Source organism: Pongo abelii, chromosome 17, assembly GCF_028885655.2.
Source record: "Pongo abelii isolate AG06213 chromosome 17, NHGRI_mPonAbe1-v2.0_pri, whole genome shotgun sequence".
In the NCBI taxonomy this organism is placed as follows: Eukaryota; Metazoa; Chordata; class Mammalia; order Primates; family Hominidae; genus Pongo; species Pongo abelii.
In genome coordinates, this window is record NC_072002.2 from 91,630,816 (window position 1) to 91,648,718 (window position 17,903).

Here is a 17,903-nt window from a genome sequence, read left to right on the forward strand (position 1 = left end):
ATGAACAGGGGAGAAGAACTGACACACACCATCACAGGGATGAGCTTCTCAGAACAGTATGCTGAGTGGAAGAACCCAGGCACGAAAGAATGCATCGTGTCTGGGTCCATTCATATGAAATGTCCTGAACAGGCAGATCCAGAGGGGCCAGAAAGTGGATTCGTGGTTGACTGGAGTTGAGGACGTTTGGCGGGGAAATGAGAGTGACAACTGATGGATATGAGGTTTCTTTTCGGGGTGATGAAAATATTTTGATACTGGAGACAGGCCATGGTTACACAACATTGTGTATATGCAAAAAGCCATTGAATTGTACACTTCAAATGGGTGCACTGTACGGTAGGTAAGTTATACCTTAAAAAAGCTGTTACTTGCTTTAAATGACAGGGCTGTTAAATACACACACACACACACACACACACACACACGTCAAGTGGTCTGAAAGACAGTGTATCTTCCTAGACACCCAGGAGGAGAGAGATGGAAGGGTTGGCTTCTTGCCCTGACTTTGCCATTTACTAGCTGTGTGATTTTTCATAAGTTCTTTAACTTCTCTGGGCTTTAGATAGCTCATCTGAAAAATGAGGAGCTGGAACTAAATAAATCCTCCCATATAAGAGTTCTATGATCTAGATTTAAAGTGAAGCTGTATCTGCTCATATGGAAACAGGAGCATAATTATGAAAACAGTACATATTGTACCTATTTAAGATCTATAACAATATATAAATTGTGGCTGTCTTATATGATGGGTGATTCGGGTTTTGCTTTTATCCTTGTATGCTTCCTAATTCTTTCATAGCAAGCATATTTTAGTTATACTTAGAAAAGCCTTATAAAAACCAAAAAAGTGTTGTATTGCCTAGGTTAAAATGTGATAGCTTGATAGAAATACAAGCCTGTTAAATCTATAAATACAGATGCAAGACATTTGTAATTCCCCTATGATGTGTGGAGATATTTGAAATCCCTTCGTGTTTTTAAAATTGAGATTCTTTTTTTTTTTTTTTTTTTGGATGGAGTCTCACTCTGTTGCCCAGACTGGAGTGCAGTGGCACAATCTCAGCTCACTGCAACCTCCGCCTCCTTGGTTCAAGGGATTCTCCTGCTTCAGCCTTCCGAGTAGTTGGGGCTATAGGCGCCCGACACCACTCCCGGCTAATTTTTCTATTTTTTAGTAGAGATGGGGTTTCAGCATATTGGCCAGGCTGGTCTTGAACTCCTGACCTCATGATCTGCCCGCCTCGGCCTCCCAAAGTGCTGGGATTACAGGTGTGAGCCACCGCAACCGGCCAAAATTGGGATTCTTCTATACGAACGAAGTTCTTTGTTTAAACGTGTTCTTTGCTTTCAAATTGAATGTGGTCCTTGGCACATAGTTTTGATTTGTATCATGTATGTGCATGTGCTGAGTTAACTCACATAGACATCAAGGTAGCGAGGGGGCCTCTGGTGCCTCTTTCCCAATAAAAGGGAAATGGAAAAATACTGAATCTCGCAATTTCATATGCAAAACTCCGTTCCTTACAATGAGTCTGGACTGAGAACAAGACGAAAGCTATGGTGAGTAAGTTATACCATGCAATCAGTAATTTTTCTATGAAGGAGGTAATGAAACGGTGAAGACCTTCTTTTTATTTTAGGATTCCAAACTAGGAAAGTAAGATTTACAAGACCACTTCGATTAAATTTTTAAAAAAAGCCTTTCTTTAACTGAAGTATTTTTAGTGAACATATTTGAAGTGGCATTTTATCTCTATGAGCACGAAACAAAGGTCATGTATATTAAAAAGTGAATACAAACACAATGGAAGATCTTACGTATGAGGGTGGGTTTTGGGGGGACCTCAAAAATCCATCCCCATGCGTCCCTCCAGGTGTTTGCTTGTTATGTCTGGAAAGGGATCTGGAGGTTATGGTGGACCTTAGAACCCCCTCAGCAAATGTGGCTGCGACTGGCTTTTACTCTGGGAGACAAACTGCCCCTTGCAGTGTGAAGGGACCCACGATAAACACTCGTCCCTTTGCCTGTTACCCTGCACAATTAGAGGCAGGCAACAGGACTCTAAGGATGTTGGTTATTTCTGCAACTCGAACACATAGAGATGGAATCGGAGATGCATATGTTGTGTTAGGAGCACCCCCTTTTTTTTTTTTTTTGCCTGGCGTCTTCATTGTCTTTGTTATTTAAATATCCTGTTGTGTACGTATAAAGACAGGAAGTGAGTTATACAAAACCTTACAACAACAGCAGTATTGAGTGTCAGACAAGCAGATGTGCCTGGTGTTTGGGGAGTTGATATATATTTAGTTTTTTGAAAATGTTCAATAGTACCACATTTTCTCTGGGAGAAACATTCTCAGTATTTCCAAAGAAGCATGGCAGCTCCGCAAAAATATTCTCCGGTGAATCACGGGCGCTTGGGCCTGGAACAGCAGACTTTAATTATTGAGCTTTCTGCTTTATTTGTGTTTCTTTCAGAAAACTAAAATCTTGTCTTGCACGGTCAGAGAAAGAGAGGTGGGATCGATGTCCTCCGTCTATTCCCTGGTGCATTGTTCCTGCCTGGGCTCCGCGGGGCTTGATGCTGATCAGAATCTCTGTGCACACAGGAGAGGGATCCTCTTTCAGGTCCACACCGCCGCCGGCTGTCCGGCCGAAACTGCAGCCCCGGGTGGTGTGGGAGAACGTCCGCCAGGGCTCACGCCCCCCACTCGGCAGAGAACTGTGGAGAGCAGCTCCTTCCTCTCTCGGGGAACGGTCGACACCCCCTGTTCCCATCTGAGTTTTTTTTGTTGTTGTTCGCCCATTCACATTTCCTTGGTTGTATTTTGGATTTAAGATTTTAAAAATCTATACATTTTCCTACGTTGGGTAGTAAAAAAGAATTTTGATTTAGAGTAGAAAACATGTTTGTAACACCCCAAGGACTTAGCTTGTCAACTCTCGTGTTCATAAAATAAACTGGCTAAGATATAGTAAAATGGCGTTTTAGGAGAGATTATAACAATTATTAATTTTATTAACAACATTGAAAATGAGACTCTCCATTTCTAGCATAGTAAAGCAGCCCTTTTAATGGTCTCAAATGAAACGCTGAACTCTGGGATAGGAAATGGAGTGGAGTTTGAAGAAGAGTGTTGACCGTTCCCATTAGTTTCTGAGCTGGCTCTAAACGCCAGATAAAGAATGAGTCCTTCCTGCGGTGTAAGCCCCTCGGCTCCCTCCCCCTCCTTCTGGTGGACGGGAGCAGATAGGTTCCATTTTCTGCCTCGAAAATGATCCGGAGCCTCTTGATGCTTTATCTCTACAACCAACGCCACATAGGAATTGTGAGCCCCTACTTTTACACAATGAATGTAGCTTTAGCTTAAACAGCACATTCTCTTTAAAGTTTCTCAGATGGATCTCAAGTCTGACAAAATGTAAAAGGATATAAACTCAGATGTTTGGGGGAAAATTTACTGCATTTTGCTTTTATGTTTTTCACGCTGACAATTTGCATATATTCATTCATTAGTTAACTTTATTTAAGACCTACACATTTTAAAAGTCATGTTAAAATTAGAGAAAGTGATTCAAATGTACCATTTCACAACAAAATCAAGAACCTAATTTCTTGTCACTGTTTCAGCTTCATTTTTCCTTTGCTTTTTTTTTGTTAGACTATAAGAATTGTTATTTTGAAATCAGTGTGCACATTTTTGAGCAAATCTTTCTAAATGGCTATTTGTGTAAAACTTAAACTTAATAAGCTTCGGGGCAGCATTGTTCGGTGTTTGGATTGCAAGGTGCCCACCCTTTTCAAGTGGCATTAGTGAATCCCAGCTTAAAAAGCTTAATGAACAAGCACATCCCACTCAGGAGGCAGCCTTGTTAGAAACTACAATTTGGTCCAAAGGCAGCCTTTTTATGTATTTGATTTGCTGATTTCTCAGAATTAGGTAAACTATTGCTGGAACTACTGATTTATGTTAGCATCACCTGAAAACATCATTTGGCCAGCTATGTTTTAAACACCTTAGCTTGATCTCTGTTTCTGGGTTTTTCTCAAACATTGAAAAAACAAATCAATGGTCCTTTGGCCACTTGAAGCCTTATTCTTTATTTCCCTTAAATAACATGAAACTTCAGGCATGCACTGCATACCATTATATGTGTGAATGTGTATGTATATATTTATAGATGTTATATTTATAGTTATAGTTGGATTTTAATAACATTCTCTTCCAGTTATGATTCTTCTTTGGTTATCATGTGCTCTAGGATTCCTACCCTTAGTGGTAATGTGATAACAAATGGATTCCTAAAGTAGTATTTAATGGCCTTTGGGTTTGATACAGCAACTGTTCTTATGTTCATTCACAGGCTTTGTAACAAAACACGGTCCAGTTTATTTCTAGCCCTAGGAAATAATAGCTCCTGACATTTGTAGGATTAAAATATAGGATTAATGATCAGCTTTTAATGTGCAAATTAAGTATTTAGTCTGAGAGTATTCAGCCTTCCTGTTACCCATCTTATTTATCCCAAATTCCCTGTTGAAATAAGTGCAGGTAGAGTTTCCACCTCAGCCAGCAGCAATCACACTGGTACAAAACTTCTAGACTTTTAGGATAAAATAAAAAAAAATAAGGAAGAATACTTTGGAAAGTAGCATATTTATATTTCTACTGAAATGCCGTCAAGATTTCAGAGCAGTTAACGATTAACTTGAAAAACTGCAAGGCCTGAATCTCAACCCAAAAAATAAAAAAGCTGACAGCTGAGCAGAGCTTCCTCCTCCCTGTTGAGTCCTATCCACTTAAATGGTGAGAAAAGGGAAATTTATGGCTTTCATGTTCTAGTAAGAAAAAATCATCGTCTTGTTCTCAGTAAAACTGGGAAAGGTGCTTTTTTTTCTGAAAACTACGGCATAGCTGCTGCCTTTAAAGGCTTAATGTTCTTTGTCAGTCTTCACTCATGGCAACCTATTTAGAGGCTACTTATATGCATCAAATTATATGGTTAAAAACCATTGCATATTTTCATAACTAGAAAAAGCATTTTTAAATATAATGTTTAAAAGACTTTTCTATTGTCTATGCCACAAGGGGGAACATTTAATTTGCAAAGTTATCTGCATGGCAATAACAAGTTTCAGGACTGACATTTCTCCAGCTAAATGAAGTCCCTTTCTTTCTTTATAAATTTTTTTTTTCATTTTCAAATAAACTCCTTCCTGCCATTTTGGTGGATTTTAGGTTTTGGGAGTCGACTGATTTATTATAGCATACAAGCTTGATTGGCGAGGCTTTATTTTTCATTGGTACCATGTTTGAAATTATTCTTTGGTCTCAGTAACATAGGTTGACTGGACACATGCATCCCAGAACAGCAGCCCTCACGGAGGCCTTCAAGAGCCACACACAGAAGTAAGAGCGTGCCTCACACTTGCCACGGGTGCGTCCATGAAAGGCACACTGTCATGCACACTCTCCACTTCGGCAACTCACAGCGCTTCTCCCTCCTTCTTTATATTACCGTATGCAGAGGCTAACAGGATCTTTATACCATAGTATGCAGAGGCTAACAGGAAAAGTCAATTCAACTACTTGGGAACTTTGGTCCTAACAAACTGCTTCTAAATGTCTCCCGGGAGATTTCTTTTGTTATTTCAATAACAATGCCAATTTAAAAGGATACTTCTGATTTCTAACAATCCAAAGCAATATATTGCTAAGACCCTTTGAGAAACTTAAACCACATATAAATGAACCTTACGGATTCTCTTTTCAGTGCATTTAGATAGCATGGGAAGCAGAGGTTTCAGAGAAGCGGGTTTAAAATGAATAGGGCATCACAAAAAGTATAGAAGGCTATAAACATTATGACACACACACGGGCTTTCAGACAACAGCCTTAATTTCAACCAGTGAAAATCCTAGGAAACTTTTTAACAAAGACTAAACTCTTTTAAATGAGCATTCAGCCAGAGCGCCATGTGTTTATCACGGGGCAGGGAGATTTGGGGGAGTGGGAGCGTGGAGGGGTTGAGTGAAGGAGGTTAGGGTGAGTCCTGTGCGCACAGAAGGCCGGGCGTCCTCACCCTGCTGCAGCCACCTCCTTTCATGCTGAATGAGCCGCCTCTTCAGGCACAGAACCGTCTGTGACTAAGGGGGAACTTCGGTCCCCGCACAGCAGCAGTGAGGTGCTCCTGGGCCGGCCTAGGGAGGTCTGTGTGCTTCTGGGCCACTACCTTTTCCCGTTTGTTTTGAAAGCAAGCAAAGCAGCCATTCCTGAAACGCTGCGCCTAGGAGCCTGGGAGCGCTGGCGTCACAGGCCACATCCAAGAGACCACGTCTCTTGGAGAAATAAAGCGCTTCAGAGAAATCCTTGCTCATTCGATAGAGACCATTTAAAAACTGTATTATTTACAATAATACAAATAATTATGTTGTAACACCCATAATGACAAAAACTGGCAAAGTTATTATGCATTTATTTTCCTTTCTCTTTCTTTCATTCTTTTTTTTCTTCCTTCCTTCTTTTTCTTTCTTCCTTCCTTTTTTCTTTCTCTTTCTCTTCTTTCTTTTTCTGTCTTCCTTTCTTTTTTCTTTCTCTTCTTTTTTCTTTATCTTCTTTCTCTTTCTTTCTTTCTCTTTCTTCTTTCTTTCATTCTTTATTTCTTCCTTTTCTTTTTTTTTTTCTGAGATGAAGTCTCACTCTGTCACCCAGGCTGAAGTGCAGTGGCCTGATTAGGGGTTACTGCAGCCTTGAACTCCTGGGCTCGAGAGATCTTCCCACCTCAGTCTACTGAGTAGCTGGAATTACAGATACACCGCACCACACCCAGCTAATTTAAAAGAAATTTTTTTTTTCAGAGATAGAGTCTTGCTATGTTGCCCAGGCTGGTCTCAAACTCTGGACTCAAGTGATCCTCCTCCCTTGAACCACTGTGCCAAGCTGGTGTTTTTATTTTCTTATTTTCTTTTTTGAGATAGAATCTCGCTCTATCACCCACGCTGGAGTGCAATGGCGTGATCTCAGCTCACTGCAACCTCCACCTCCCTGGTTCAAGCAATTCTCCTGTCTCAGCCTCCTGAGCAGCTGGGACTACAGGCCTCACGCCACCATGCCCGGCTAATTTTTTTTTTTTTTTTTTTTTTGGAGACGATGTCTAGCTCTGTCGCCCAGGCTGGAGTGCAGTGGCACAATCTCGGCTCACTGCAAGCTCTGCCTCCCGGGTTCATGCCATTCTCCTGCCTCAGCCTCCCAAGTAGCTGGGACTACAGGTGCCCGCCACCACGCCCAGCTAATTTTTTGTATTTTTATAAAGACGAGGTTTTACAATGTTAGCTAGGATGGACTCAATCTCCTGACCTTGTGATCCACCCACCTCAGCCTCCCAAAGTGCTGGGATTACAGGCGTGAGCCACCATGCCCGGGCCCCCAATTTTTGTATTTTTAATAGAGACGGGGTTTGACCATATTGGTCAGGCTGGTGGTATTCTTATTTTCTGTAGTACATATCTTATATAAGAAAACTAAAGTAGTGATGGGATTTACCTAGTCTACCAGGTTGCTAAGAAACAGGTGTTTAAATTGTGCAATGTTGTGTAGAGGACTATTTAGCAAATATTGGTAACTTCAGCAATCCCTTGCTCCAGCTGATGCCCACCTGCCCTAACATTATGGTATCTCATCACAGCCATGCAAAGCAGTTTCTGTTGAAGTTTCTTTTCTAAATACATCTCCAGGGGTGCCACCTTTGCACTATCAAAAGCCCCAAAATGCTTGGGGAGGTTAATATTTTTGAAAGGCTATTTCTTTCAGACAATACCCAGGTTTGAAATCTGGGTTGAGGATCTTGAGCAGGACAAACCCACAAAGTCTTCATACTGAGAAGGGAAGATTTGCTTGAAAGAATGAACTAAATATGTAAAATTAGAAAAGGAAAATTAAATTGACTTTAGCATTTCCTTAACTGATTTTTGTTACCTGGAAACAACTTCTAAGGGAAGTTAAAAACACTTTAAACTTTTCATTTAAAGTTAAGTGGAAAATGGGGGTAGAAAACAATCTTCAGGAATGAGAAAAAATGCTATTTAAACAAAAAAACTCCACTACTTATAACTCTATTGAATAACTATCAAAAACATTCAGAGATTGTCGAGACTAACTGGCAAATTAATATTATTTTTTAAACTAACTGAAAAGCCTGATAAAAGGCACCTGAAACTATTCCAGCAGCATGCTGTTGCTGCGAGGTTGTTCGAGACAGCTTTGGAGTTTTCAAACCTTAAATCAAGTAGAATTGAAAAGCTGACAGAAGCACAGAAATCCACACACACGTGGCTGAATTCAATTATGTTTTGCAAGAAAAGTGACTGAGATATGTCACAAAAAGTAGGCAAGGAAGATAGATACAATTTCACAATTAACGTCATAGTTCACACATTGGACCATGATCAGTTTATATTTACCAAAGTCACAAAATAATGAATGCTTTATATGTTTCCATATGATTTTTGCATTTAGAAAATGTTTGTAAATTGCCTATCTAAAAAAAAAATCACTGACTTTCTTTAAATGAAAATTTCCATTTACTTCTTCATCAAATAGTTGTGTTTTCTATCTGTGGTTCATTAACCAAGAACAAATATATCATTAAAAAGAAATAAAAATAAAAGACATAAATGATACCTACAAAAGCAAAATGTAGAAGCCTGTTTATCGGGTACTCAGAGGGTTGGATAGGCAATTTTCTTATTTTAGAAACAATAAAAAGAACAATGTATTAATTAATTTATTAATTCTTGAGTGAAACTGCCCCAGCGAGTAGCTGTGTGCCAGTGCCAGTAAGGGACCAATTATTATTCGCCCCACACATGACAATATGGAGAGTGCTACCGGAGAGGACGCCAGGGCTTTTCACCGAGTCCTTGCTGCTGGACTCTCAGTTCTTTGCTCTATTTTCTTTATGTAGCCATAAGACTGTGATCTGGGGTTTAGGACAGCAATATTTTTACAAAAGGCGCACTAAACCTCCCACATCTGTACAGCTCTCGTGACAATCTGATCTGCACCCAACGCCGTGTTTTCCTGAGAGTAATATGTCCGCTATGTCTTTAAAAGAACCACTGTGTCAGCTTTCATCTCGCTGTTTGCACTTTTACCTGTAATCTGATTGTGGGGAGAAAAGGAGAACTTGGGTATCCCTCCCTGGCACCCTGTTACCAATAGCATTTGTTTAGTTAGTAATTCTATCTCGGCCGGGACTTTTCCCATTCGCTGGGTTTGTTGCACTCTGTGTACATAGCTGCATCTCCATGGCAATGGAAAAACATGATGCTGGAGATTCAAAAGGGGGCGAGGGAGTGGAGGAAACACTACCCTCAGGTCCCAGCCTCCCGGGAGGGGCTGGGCTAATTTATATGTCAAGTTAAGGGATGTTGGAACTCAGAGATCAAAGAAGGTCAAAACTGGGCTCTTGGAATGGGAGATATTTATTGTGTTTAATATAAATACAAATGTGTCCAAGAAGAGAAATTGAAACCTTAAAAGGCATGTAGATTGTGATTGGTAAACATAACACATCTGAAAATGGGTGAATTGCTAAAATTAACAGGCACTTTTAAAAGCTGTCTTAATTTAAATCAGGATAAATTAAGACAGTGACAACCTCAATTGAAATTGAAAATACAAATCACTTGAAAATGTTGATTAAGATTTCTAACTAGACTTTAGAAATGTCTTGTAATACCTTCTGACTATAAATGCACTTTAGACATTTCTGGTTTCACTCCTCAGCTACATATGTTTTGTTATTAAGAGCATTTGTTTCATACCATTAACAATACAGCACTAGTCTGACAAATTGTGGTATGGGGGTGTGAGTGCCTGATGGAGAAAGGGGCTTTGTCTTTTGGGGGGCCCATTAGTGAAATAATTAATAAGCCTATAGCAAAACTGATATGATGGGAAATGACTTCTATTCAGTTAACTCGATTATTAGTGCTAATTGGGGCCAGGTGAAGCATGGATAATTGAAATTCACAGATAATCCAAAAACCTCTATTTAACCAATAACTTCAAACTTCTTCCCCATCAAACCAATTACCAGAGGAGCTAACAAATAGAAAAAATGGATTAAATTGAATTTCACTTCCCCCAAAGATTACCACTATGATGTCTTTTTTATTGATTAATTCAGAGCAAGAGCCAAAGATTAACTATATTTTAGAGACTAAATTACAGATAGTCCCCAACAATTAAAAAGAAAAAGATTATATTCCAAAGGTTTGTTTATAAATCAGTTACTTCAGTTACTTGAAGCTCAGAATGCTTTTTTTCATAGAACAAAGCAGTCGATTGGGGTAGGGTACCAAGGTAGCACACAGAGGTCAGCCAGTAACCCAGTAACATTGGAAATATATTTAAGATTCTCAGCTCCTTAGTCAAGTTCCTTTGAATCCTAAATCCTTACCTTCCAATCCCTAAATCTCTCTGAACCTTAAATCTGTTTTTTTAACTGAAGTAAAACTCACATAGCATAAAATAAAAAGTGTACAATTCAGTGGCATTTAGTGCATTCACAGTGTCATGCAACCATCACCTCTAGTTTCAAAACACTGTCCTCATGCAGAAAGGAAAGTCCTCTTGGACCCATTAGCAGTCATTCCCCATCCCTGACTCCTCCAGACCCTGGCCACCTTGTATCTGCTTTCTGTCTCTATGGATTTGCCTATTCTGGACATTTCATACAACTGGGCTCATAACAATCTGTGGTATTTTGTGCCTGACGTCCTCCACTCAGCATAAGGCTTTCAAGGTTCATCCACGTTGTGGCATGTGCCAGTGTTTCACTCCTTTTCATGAGTGAATAATATTCCATCGTGGGGATACAGCACAATTTACTTATCCATTCCCCCGTGGAGGGATGCTTGAGTTGTTTCCATTTTGTGGCTACTGTGAATGCTGCTGCTATTAAACCTGATTTTGACCCTGTGGTGGCATAAGGAGCTCATCAGGGTGAACTGGAAGGGGTGTGCCCAGTGCTGGTGTCTGGTCAGGCAAACCCTCACCCCTTGAGAGAGGAGTCAGTGGGAGACACCTCTCAAGTCTCCATAATGAGGGACAATTTCAGGCTGGGACAACATGGTGGAGGAAGGACCTCTTCAGAGAGGAAGTGCACGTAAGGGCCAAGGACCCTAGAAAGACCTGTGGGGCCTGTGGAGAGCATGCACGTCCCTCAGATTAAAGCTGGTTTGAGGCCGGGCGCCATGGGTCACGCCTGTAATCCCAGCACTTTGGGAGACCAAGGCGGGCGGATCACCTGAGGTCAGGAGTTCGAGACCAGCCTGGCTAACAAGGTGAAACCCCGTCTCTACTAAAAATACAAAAATTAGCCAGGCGTAGTGGCGCACACCAGAAAAAAAAAAAAAAAAAAAAAAAAAAAAGGCTGGGCTGAGTGCAGAATCAGTCCAATCCAGGGAGAAATCTGGCAAATACTCTTGGCCAGCTCCTGTTTTTCTGAAAACATAGGTGCCAGAAGAGCATCCGGTAGCAGCTGCCAAGTTCAATACTAAGACTTCACTCCACAGACAATTCTGTCACCCCACTGTGGGTGTCCTGGATGCCCAGAAAACCCACATCTCTCGATAAAGTCCTCCTGTGGTAAGTCTGTAACCCCTCTGCACCCAGCCCCTCTGCTGACACCCCCTCTGCACCCTGCATCTTTGCCAAGTGGGGAGAGATGCATTCCAGAACTCCAGTGGCAGGATCTGCCCTTGCCGGGATCATGCAGACTTGGCATTTTCCAGTACCTACTGTTGCTTGAGGTTTCTTATAATAGAGCAGGATGAGTGACACAACTTCTCGTTTTGTAATTTGGTACATATATATGTGTTTTATACGTACATGTTATGTGTCTATATGTACACACGGCGATACATACATGTATATGTATACGTATATATGTATGTCAACGAATACCTAAATATATAATTGTATGAAACAAGCTCTATTTATCCCTGTTCCATAAACTTCATATCAATTCAATAAATAAAATTTGTTCAAAATCTAATCATCCCAACACATTAACATTTAATTTTTCCCTATTTTCTGTCTGTGTTTGTCACTGAATATTAAAAGTTTTGCTTTTTTTACTATTTCACCTCTTTTCTAAGTAGTCCATAATTTTAAAACAATATATATGGCACCACTTGGTCTTCACAGCTTTCAAGACAGGACTGTCAAGGCAAGGACACTCCTTAGGGGACCCTGTCTCATAAAGTCAAATTATGCGGGATGAGTCAGGGACGCAGGAGCTAAAAACAGTGTCCCTTTAAAAATGTGCGTGCCTTTCAAATGGAATAAGTAAAGTACTTGCAGATGCAAATGGTTTCAAGTTTCACTGGAGACCCAGCGAGAGCGGCTGTTCTCAAAGTTGCCAGGCAGTGTGGAAACGCCCGCTGAGGGGCACACAGTGAGGTGGCCACTGGCTCTGTGTCCTTGGGGAAGCCCCTTCTGCGGTCCCCTCCACTGTCTGCGTGACCAAGTGGACGTAGAACTCCCCCATCTGCTGCTGTCCAGGGCGGGTGAGGACCCTACACACACACGGTGTGTTTGTGAGCTGTGCAGAGTGGGGTCTCCCTGGCAATGGCCACAGCCTCCAGGGGCGCTGACACCTCCCGTCTAACTAGTAGACAGTTTCTGCCTCTTCCTGTTTGGGGATTGGAGAGGAAGTGCGTCTGGATGACTACTAAGGTAAATATGGAATGGGCAGCGCGTCTTCCCTTTCTTCTCTCCCCTCCCACGCACCTGCCTGGCTCCCCGGCTCTCCTGCCATGACCAGAGTCAATGTGCGCTGCAAAGTCCATATGTGAACAGCTGTGGGCAAGTCGTGCAACAGTACTCATGGGACTTACTGTGCATCTAAGCCGCTGAACTTCAGCTGGACCCCAAATGGCCTTGGTCACGTTTTGTTTCTGTTTCGTCATTTCCGGCTGCATCTCCCACAGCCTCAGCCCTGCGCTCCTTGCTCTGCCTTCTCCTCCCCACAGCTTCTTTGCAGATAACATCCTGGCCGTATTATGCAACTGAACCCATATTATCCGGGGGAAACTTACCCTCCTCTGCTCTCTAAATCTTCCTTTTCCTTCTGGTTTTAAAGAAAGAGGAGCTCCTTTCCATCTATCAGGACAACCTCTTCCTGTTTCCTTTCTTCATTCTTCGTTATTTTCCACTCCTCAGTTTTGGATTCTTCTCTCGGTCAACAACTATATCCGAATTCTTCCAGCTGTAAAACCAACAAATGAAAGGCCTCGTGCACCAAGGCTGCCCCCGCGTGCGGCACCCCCAGCTGTGTGGCCTTGACCTGGAGCACAGCCCCGCTGCCACCTTCCTGCACTCCGTGGGGGAGACGGGCGGTGCACACTATCCAGAAGTGGAATGTGCATTTCACAGAAAATGACCAATTTAAGGAGAAAATTAAAGCAGAAAACGGGGTGAGAATGGCAGACGCGTGGGTGGGCACCGCAGCGTACACGCTAGGATCCCGAGTTTACTTTTCTAAGGCCAGTGTTGGTGCGCGTGCGCTTGCGCCCCCACCACCTGAAATCTTGGTAGTGCCTGTTAACCCGGCAGTAGACCCACGGGTGAATTTGCTCTCTTCTCTGTGTCTTTCTGTATTTTCCATGCTTTCTGGACGAACATCATCATACATATCGCTACTTCTTTTTTTTTTTTTTTTTTGAGACGGATTCTTTCGCTCTGTCGCCCAGGCTGGAGTACAGTGGCGCGATCTCTGCTCACTGCAAGCTCTGCCTCCCGGGTTCACGCCATTCTCCTGCCTCAGCCTCCCAAGTAGCTGGGACTACAGGCACCCGCCACCACGCCTGGCTAATTTTTTGTATTTTTAGTAGAGACGGGGTTTCACCGCATTGGCCAGGATGGTCTCGATCTCCTGACTTCGTGATCCGCCCTACTCAGCCTCCCAAAGTGTTGGGATTACAGGCGTGAGCCACCGCGCCCGGCCACATATCACTTCTTCTATTGTGCATTTACTGCACACCAAGCACTTCTATTGGGCGTTCACTACACACCAAGCCTAAGTAAGGGCTTTCTGTGCACATTCTCATTTCATGCTTATGACACTCTGAGAATTAAGACCATTTTCACCCCTGTCTTACAGATGAGGAGGCTGAGGCCTAGTGCTCCTAGAGGGCTTGGTCAAGAGCAGGAGGTGGAGGTGGTGGAAGGCTGTTCCCCTGCGGTGAGTGCTCACACGGTCGGCTGTGATTTCCACGCAGGGTCTCACAGGCTGGTGCTCTCAGGAGCCACACCTGTAGAATGGCAGGACCCAGGCTGGGCAGAAGAGGAAGGTGAACTGAGGAACAGTTGCAACAGAGGCCTCTGCCAACCCCATGGAGGGCTCTGAATCTGAGAGCCCTGAGAGTCGCTCCCCCTGAGGCAGGAGGCCAGGCGTTGCACCCATGCGCTGGCCACTCGCAGGGGATAGGCTGTGTCCAGGGAGGGTACCAGTGCTTGGGTGAGCTTCCCTTCAAGAAGGGCAGTTCCTGGAGAGTCCCCAGATAGGGGTTGTCAATAGTCCACACTTTCTGCAGCTGGCGGGACAGCACTTGGTTGAGGGGGACTCTGGGTGGCCCACCTACAGTGTCTACCACAAATGCCTACCTGCTCTCCAGGACACATTCAAATCTCACCTCCCCCAGGAGGCCTTCTTAGATTCCCACAGATCAGAACAGGCCTGGGATGCTCTCTTCTCATGTCCCTCAAGCTTGCTTGAGCTGTCTCAGGCATGACAGCTGTTGTGGGTTTGAAAGGCTCTGCCACTAGACTGTGACTCCCTGGGGAAGCAATAATTCCCTTTGGGGACATCACTGACTTCAAAACAGTTAAGGGTAGGCCGGGCACGGTGGCTCAAGCCTGTAATCCCAGCACTTTGGGAGGCCGAGGCGGGCGGATCACAAAGTCAGGAGATTGAGACCATCCTGGCTAACATGGTGAAACCCCATCTCTACTAAAAATACAACAAATTAGCCGGGCATGGTGGCGGGCGCCTGTAGTTCCAGCTACTCTGGAGGCTGAGGCAGGAGAATGGCGTGAACCTGGGAGGTGGAGCTTGCAGTGAGCCCAGATCGCGCCACTGCACTCCAGCCTGGGCGACAAAGCAAGACTCCGTCTCAAAAAAAAAAGGGTAATAGGCAAAAGATCTGCTTCTGTGGCCAGGCAGCGTGCCTTGGGTGTCACTTGTACCTGGCTTGGGAGTTGTCTAGAGATGACTTTGGGCTGCAGTTGGTGTTTCGGAAGGCCACAACACATGGCTGCTCTTTCAGATTTGGTGTGGGTGAGTCCGCTGGGAGTGCTGGCTCTTTCACACTGCTTGGAGGGTTCTGCCCCCCAATGTAACCCACCCAAACTCACTAAAGCAGCAAATGGCAGCTCCAAGACTTAGCCTCAAGGAGGTGGACATCAGAAGGCATTTGATGAGGAAAGGACTCAGGTGCGGCCGCACCTGGCTGTCTGTGGGTGAGGGCCTGGGCAGTTGGGTCCTGGATAGGTGGAGTAGGTCTTGGGAAACTGGGTCTTGGGCAGGTGGAGTGGGTCTTAGGCAGGTACATCCTGGGTAGGTGGGTTCTTCTGGGCAGGAGGGGTGGGTCCAGGCAGGTGGATTCTGGGCAGGTGGGACTTGGGCAGGTGGATTCTGGCCAGGCAGATTCTGAGAAGGTGGGTTCAGGGAAGCTAGATTCTGGGCAGGTGGGTCCTGGGCAGGTGAATTCTGGGCAGGTGGGTCCTGGGCAGGTAAGTTTTGGACAGATGGGGTCCTGGGCAGGTGGGTCCTGGGTGGGTGGGTCCTGGGTGGGTGGGTCATGGGCAGGCGGATTCTGGGCAGGTAAGTTTTGGACAGGTGGGGTCCTAGGCAGGTGAGTTCTGGGTGGGTGGGTCCTGGGCAGGTGGATTCTGGGCAGGTACGTTTTGGACAGGTGGGGTCCTGGGCATTTGGGTCCTTGGTGGGTGGGTCCTGGGCAGATGAGTTCAGGGCAGATGGGTCTTAGGCAGGTGGATTCTGGGCAGGTAGATTCCAGGCAGGTGTGTCCTGGGCAGGGGAGTTCTGGGCAGGTGAGTGTTAGACAGGTGGGTCTTGGGCAGATGGGTCCTGGGCAGGTGGATTCTGGGAAGGAGAGTTTTAGACAGGGGAGTCTTGGCCAGGTGGATTCTGGGCAGGTGGGCCCACAGATGACAGGCCTTTAGCAGGGCCGAAGGGGAAGGGGAATGGAGAGGCTTACAACTGTCATCCAAGTTTCATCCTTTTATGGTTTGAGGGACATTGCTTTTCAAAGCCTGATGTATACAGTTTATTAAAATAAAACCTTTCCCACACAAGACAAAAGAACAAAGCTTGGGAAGTGGATGCTCACAGTTTGTTGGAGGTGGCACAGCGCAGTTGTTGGAACCACGTGCTCTGGGCAGGCTGACTGTGTTTGAACACTGCCTCTACTGCTTCCCAACTACAGGACCAGTGGCCAGGCCACGGTTTTCCCATCTGCAAATAGGGAGAGTGGCAGGACCTACTTCATAGGCTGTTTGAGGCTTAAGTGAGTTAATATTTTTAAAGTGTGTGGAATAGAGCATGATACAAAATAAGTGCTATATAAAGACTCGATAAATAGATTTGCTTGAAAGGCATATGAGAAAGCACTTTGAAAAGAGTCAGAAACTGATCATTGCATCCTGCCATGTCAGCGTATTTAGCTGTGAACTGGGCAGAGAGTTGCAGTTACTGAAAGCATGCCCGTGTATTTGTTGGTGTTCTTTAAAGAATATTATACTGCTCTGATGGTGGAACTTTGTAGTTGAAAGGGGTTGCCCAGAAGTCATTTGCTCCCTAAAAACTTAGCAAGGGGCTGGGCGCAGTGGCTTATGCCTGTAATCCCAGCACTTTGGGAAGCTGAGGTGGGTGGATCATGAGCTCAGGAGATTGAGACCATCCTGGCTAACACGGTGAAACCCCGTCTCTACTAAAAATACAAAAAAAATTAGCCAGGCGTGGTTGTGGGTACCTGTAGTTCTAGCTACTCGGGAGGCTGAGGCACGAGAATGGCGTGAACCCGGGAGGCGGAGCTTGCAGTGAGCCGAGATCGCACCACTGCACTTTAGCCTGGGTGACAGAGCAAGACTCCATCTAAAAAAAAAAAAAAAAAAAATAGCAAGGAAAGTAAGCAGACTACAGCGGAACTAATACACAATATTGCAAGTGGGAAAGGACGTTCGTATTCAAACCACATCCCTCTGCCCTGGTGAAAGTGAGATGGTTTCAAATGGCTTTGCAACTACCTTCAGATGGAGGTGGTCTGCAGGTACAGGCAGTATCCGCAGGCACAGGGATTTAACCCTTTCCAGAATCTCTCTTCTCCCATCCCCGTAAACCATGTGCTTATTTAGAAAGCAGGGCATTTGTATGACATGGAGTAGCTTGCAGAACCTGTTTTTTCCCATCCCAAATGATAGTATTCTAGAATGTACATTCTTTTAATGGCACACAATAGTTGTGGGAGCCACAGAGATTTTACAATGGGATGAACAATGTTGCTCCCATCTTAGTTAATTTGTGAAACACTATTTGATTGAATGCATTTATAATATTAAAGATTCATAATATCTTGCAGGAGAACACAAATATCTAAGTGAACATTTGTGACCTTTGTAAAATCCACAGAAAAGCAACATTAAAATTTAATGTAAACCATCCCAAATGAAGGGGTTTTTGTTTTGTTGTTTTGTTTTGTTTTTGTTTTGTTTTGTCTTTTGTTTTGTTTTTGAGATAGAGTCTCGCTCTGTCTCACATGCTGGAGTGCAGTGGTGCAATCTCAACTCACTGCAACCTCTGCCTCCTGGG

At 43.9% G+C, this 17,903-nt stretch overlaps 1 protein-coding gene across 1 annotated transcript in view; it reads left to right on the forward strand.

The window, feature by feature from the left end:
• Positions 1 to 17,903, forward strand: part of LOC134760279 (S-antigen protein-like) — a 27,868-nt gene continuing 9,965 nt past the window's right edge. Inside the window, exons 1-6 of the mRNA XM_063716803.1 lie at positions 1 to 165; positions 2,483 to 2,761; positions 13,238 to 13,331; positions 13,451 to 13,641; positions 14,178 to 14,258; positions 15,236 to 15,353. Of these exons, the coding sequence (XP_063572873.1) occupies positions 1 to 165; positions 2,483 to 2,761; positions 13,238 to 13,331; positions 13,451 to 13,641; positions 14,178 to 14,258; positions 15,236 to 15,353 (928 nt within the window). The remainder of the gene's footprint in view (positions 166 to 2,482; positions 2,762 to 13,237; positions 13,332 to 13,450; positions 13,642 to 14,177; positions 14,259 to 15,235; positions 15,354 to 17,903) is intronic.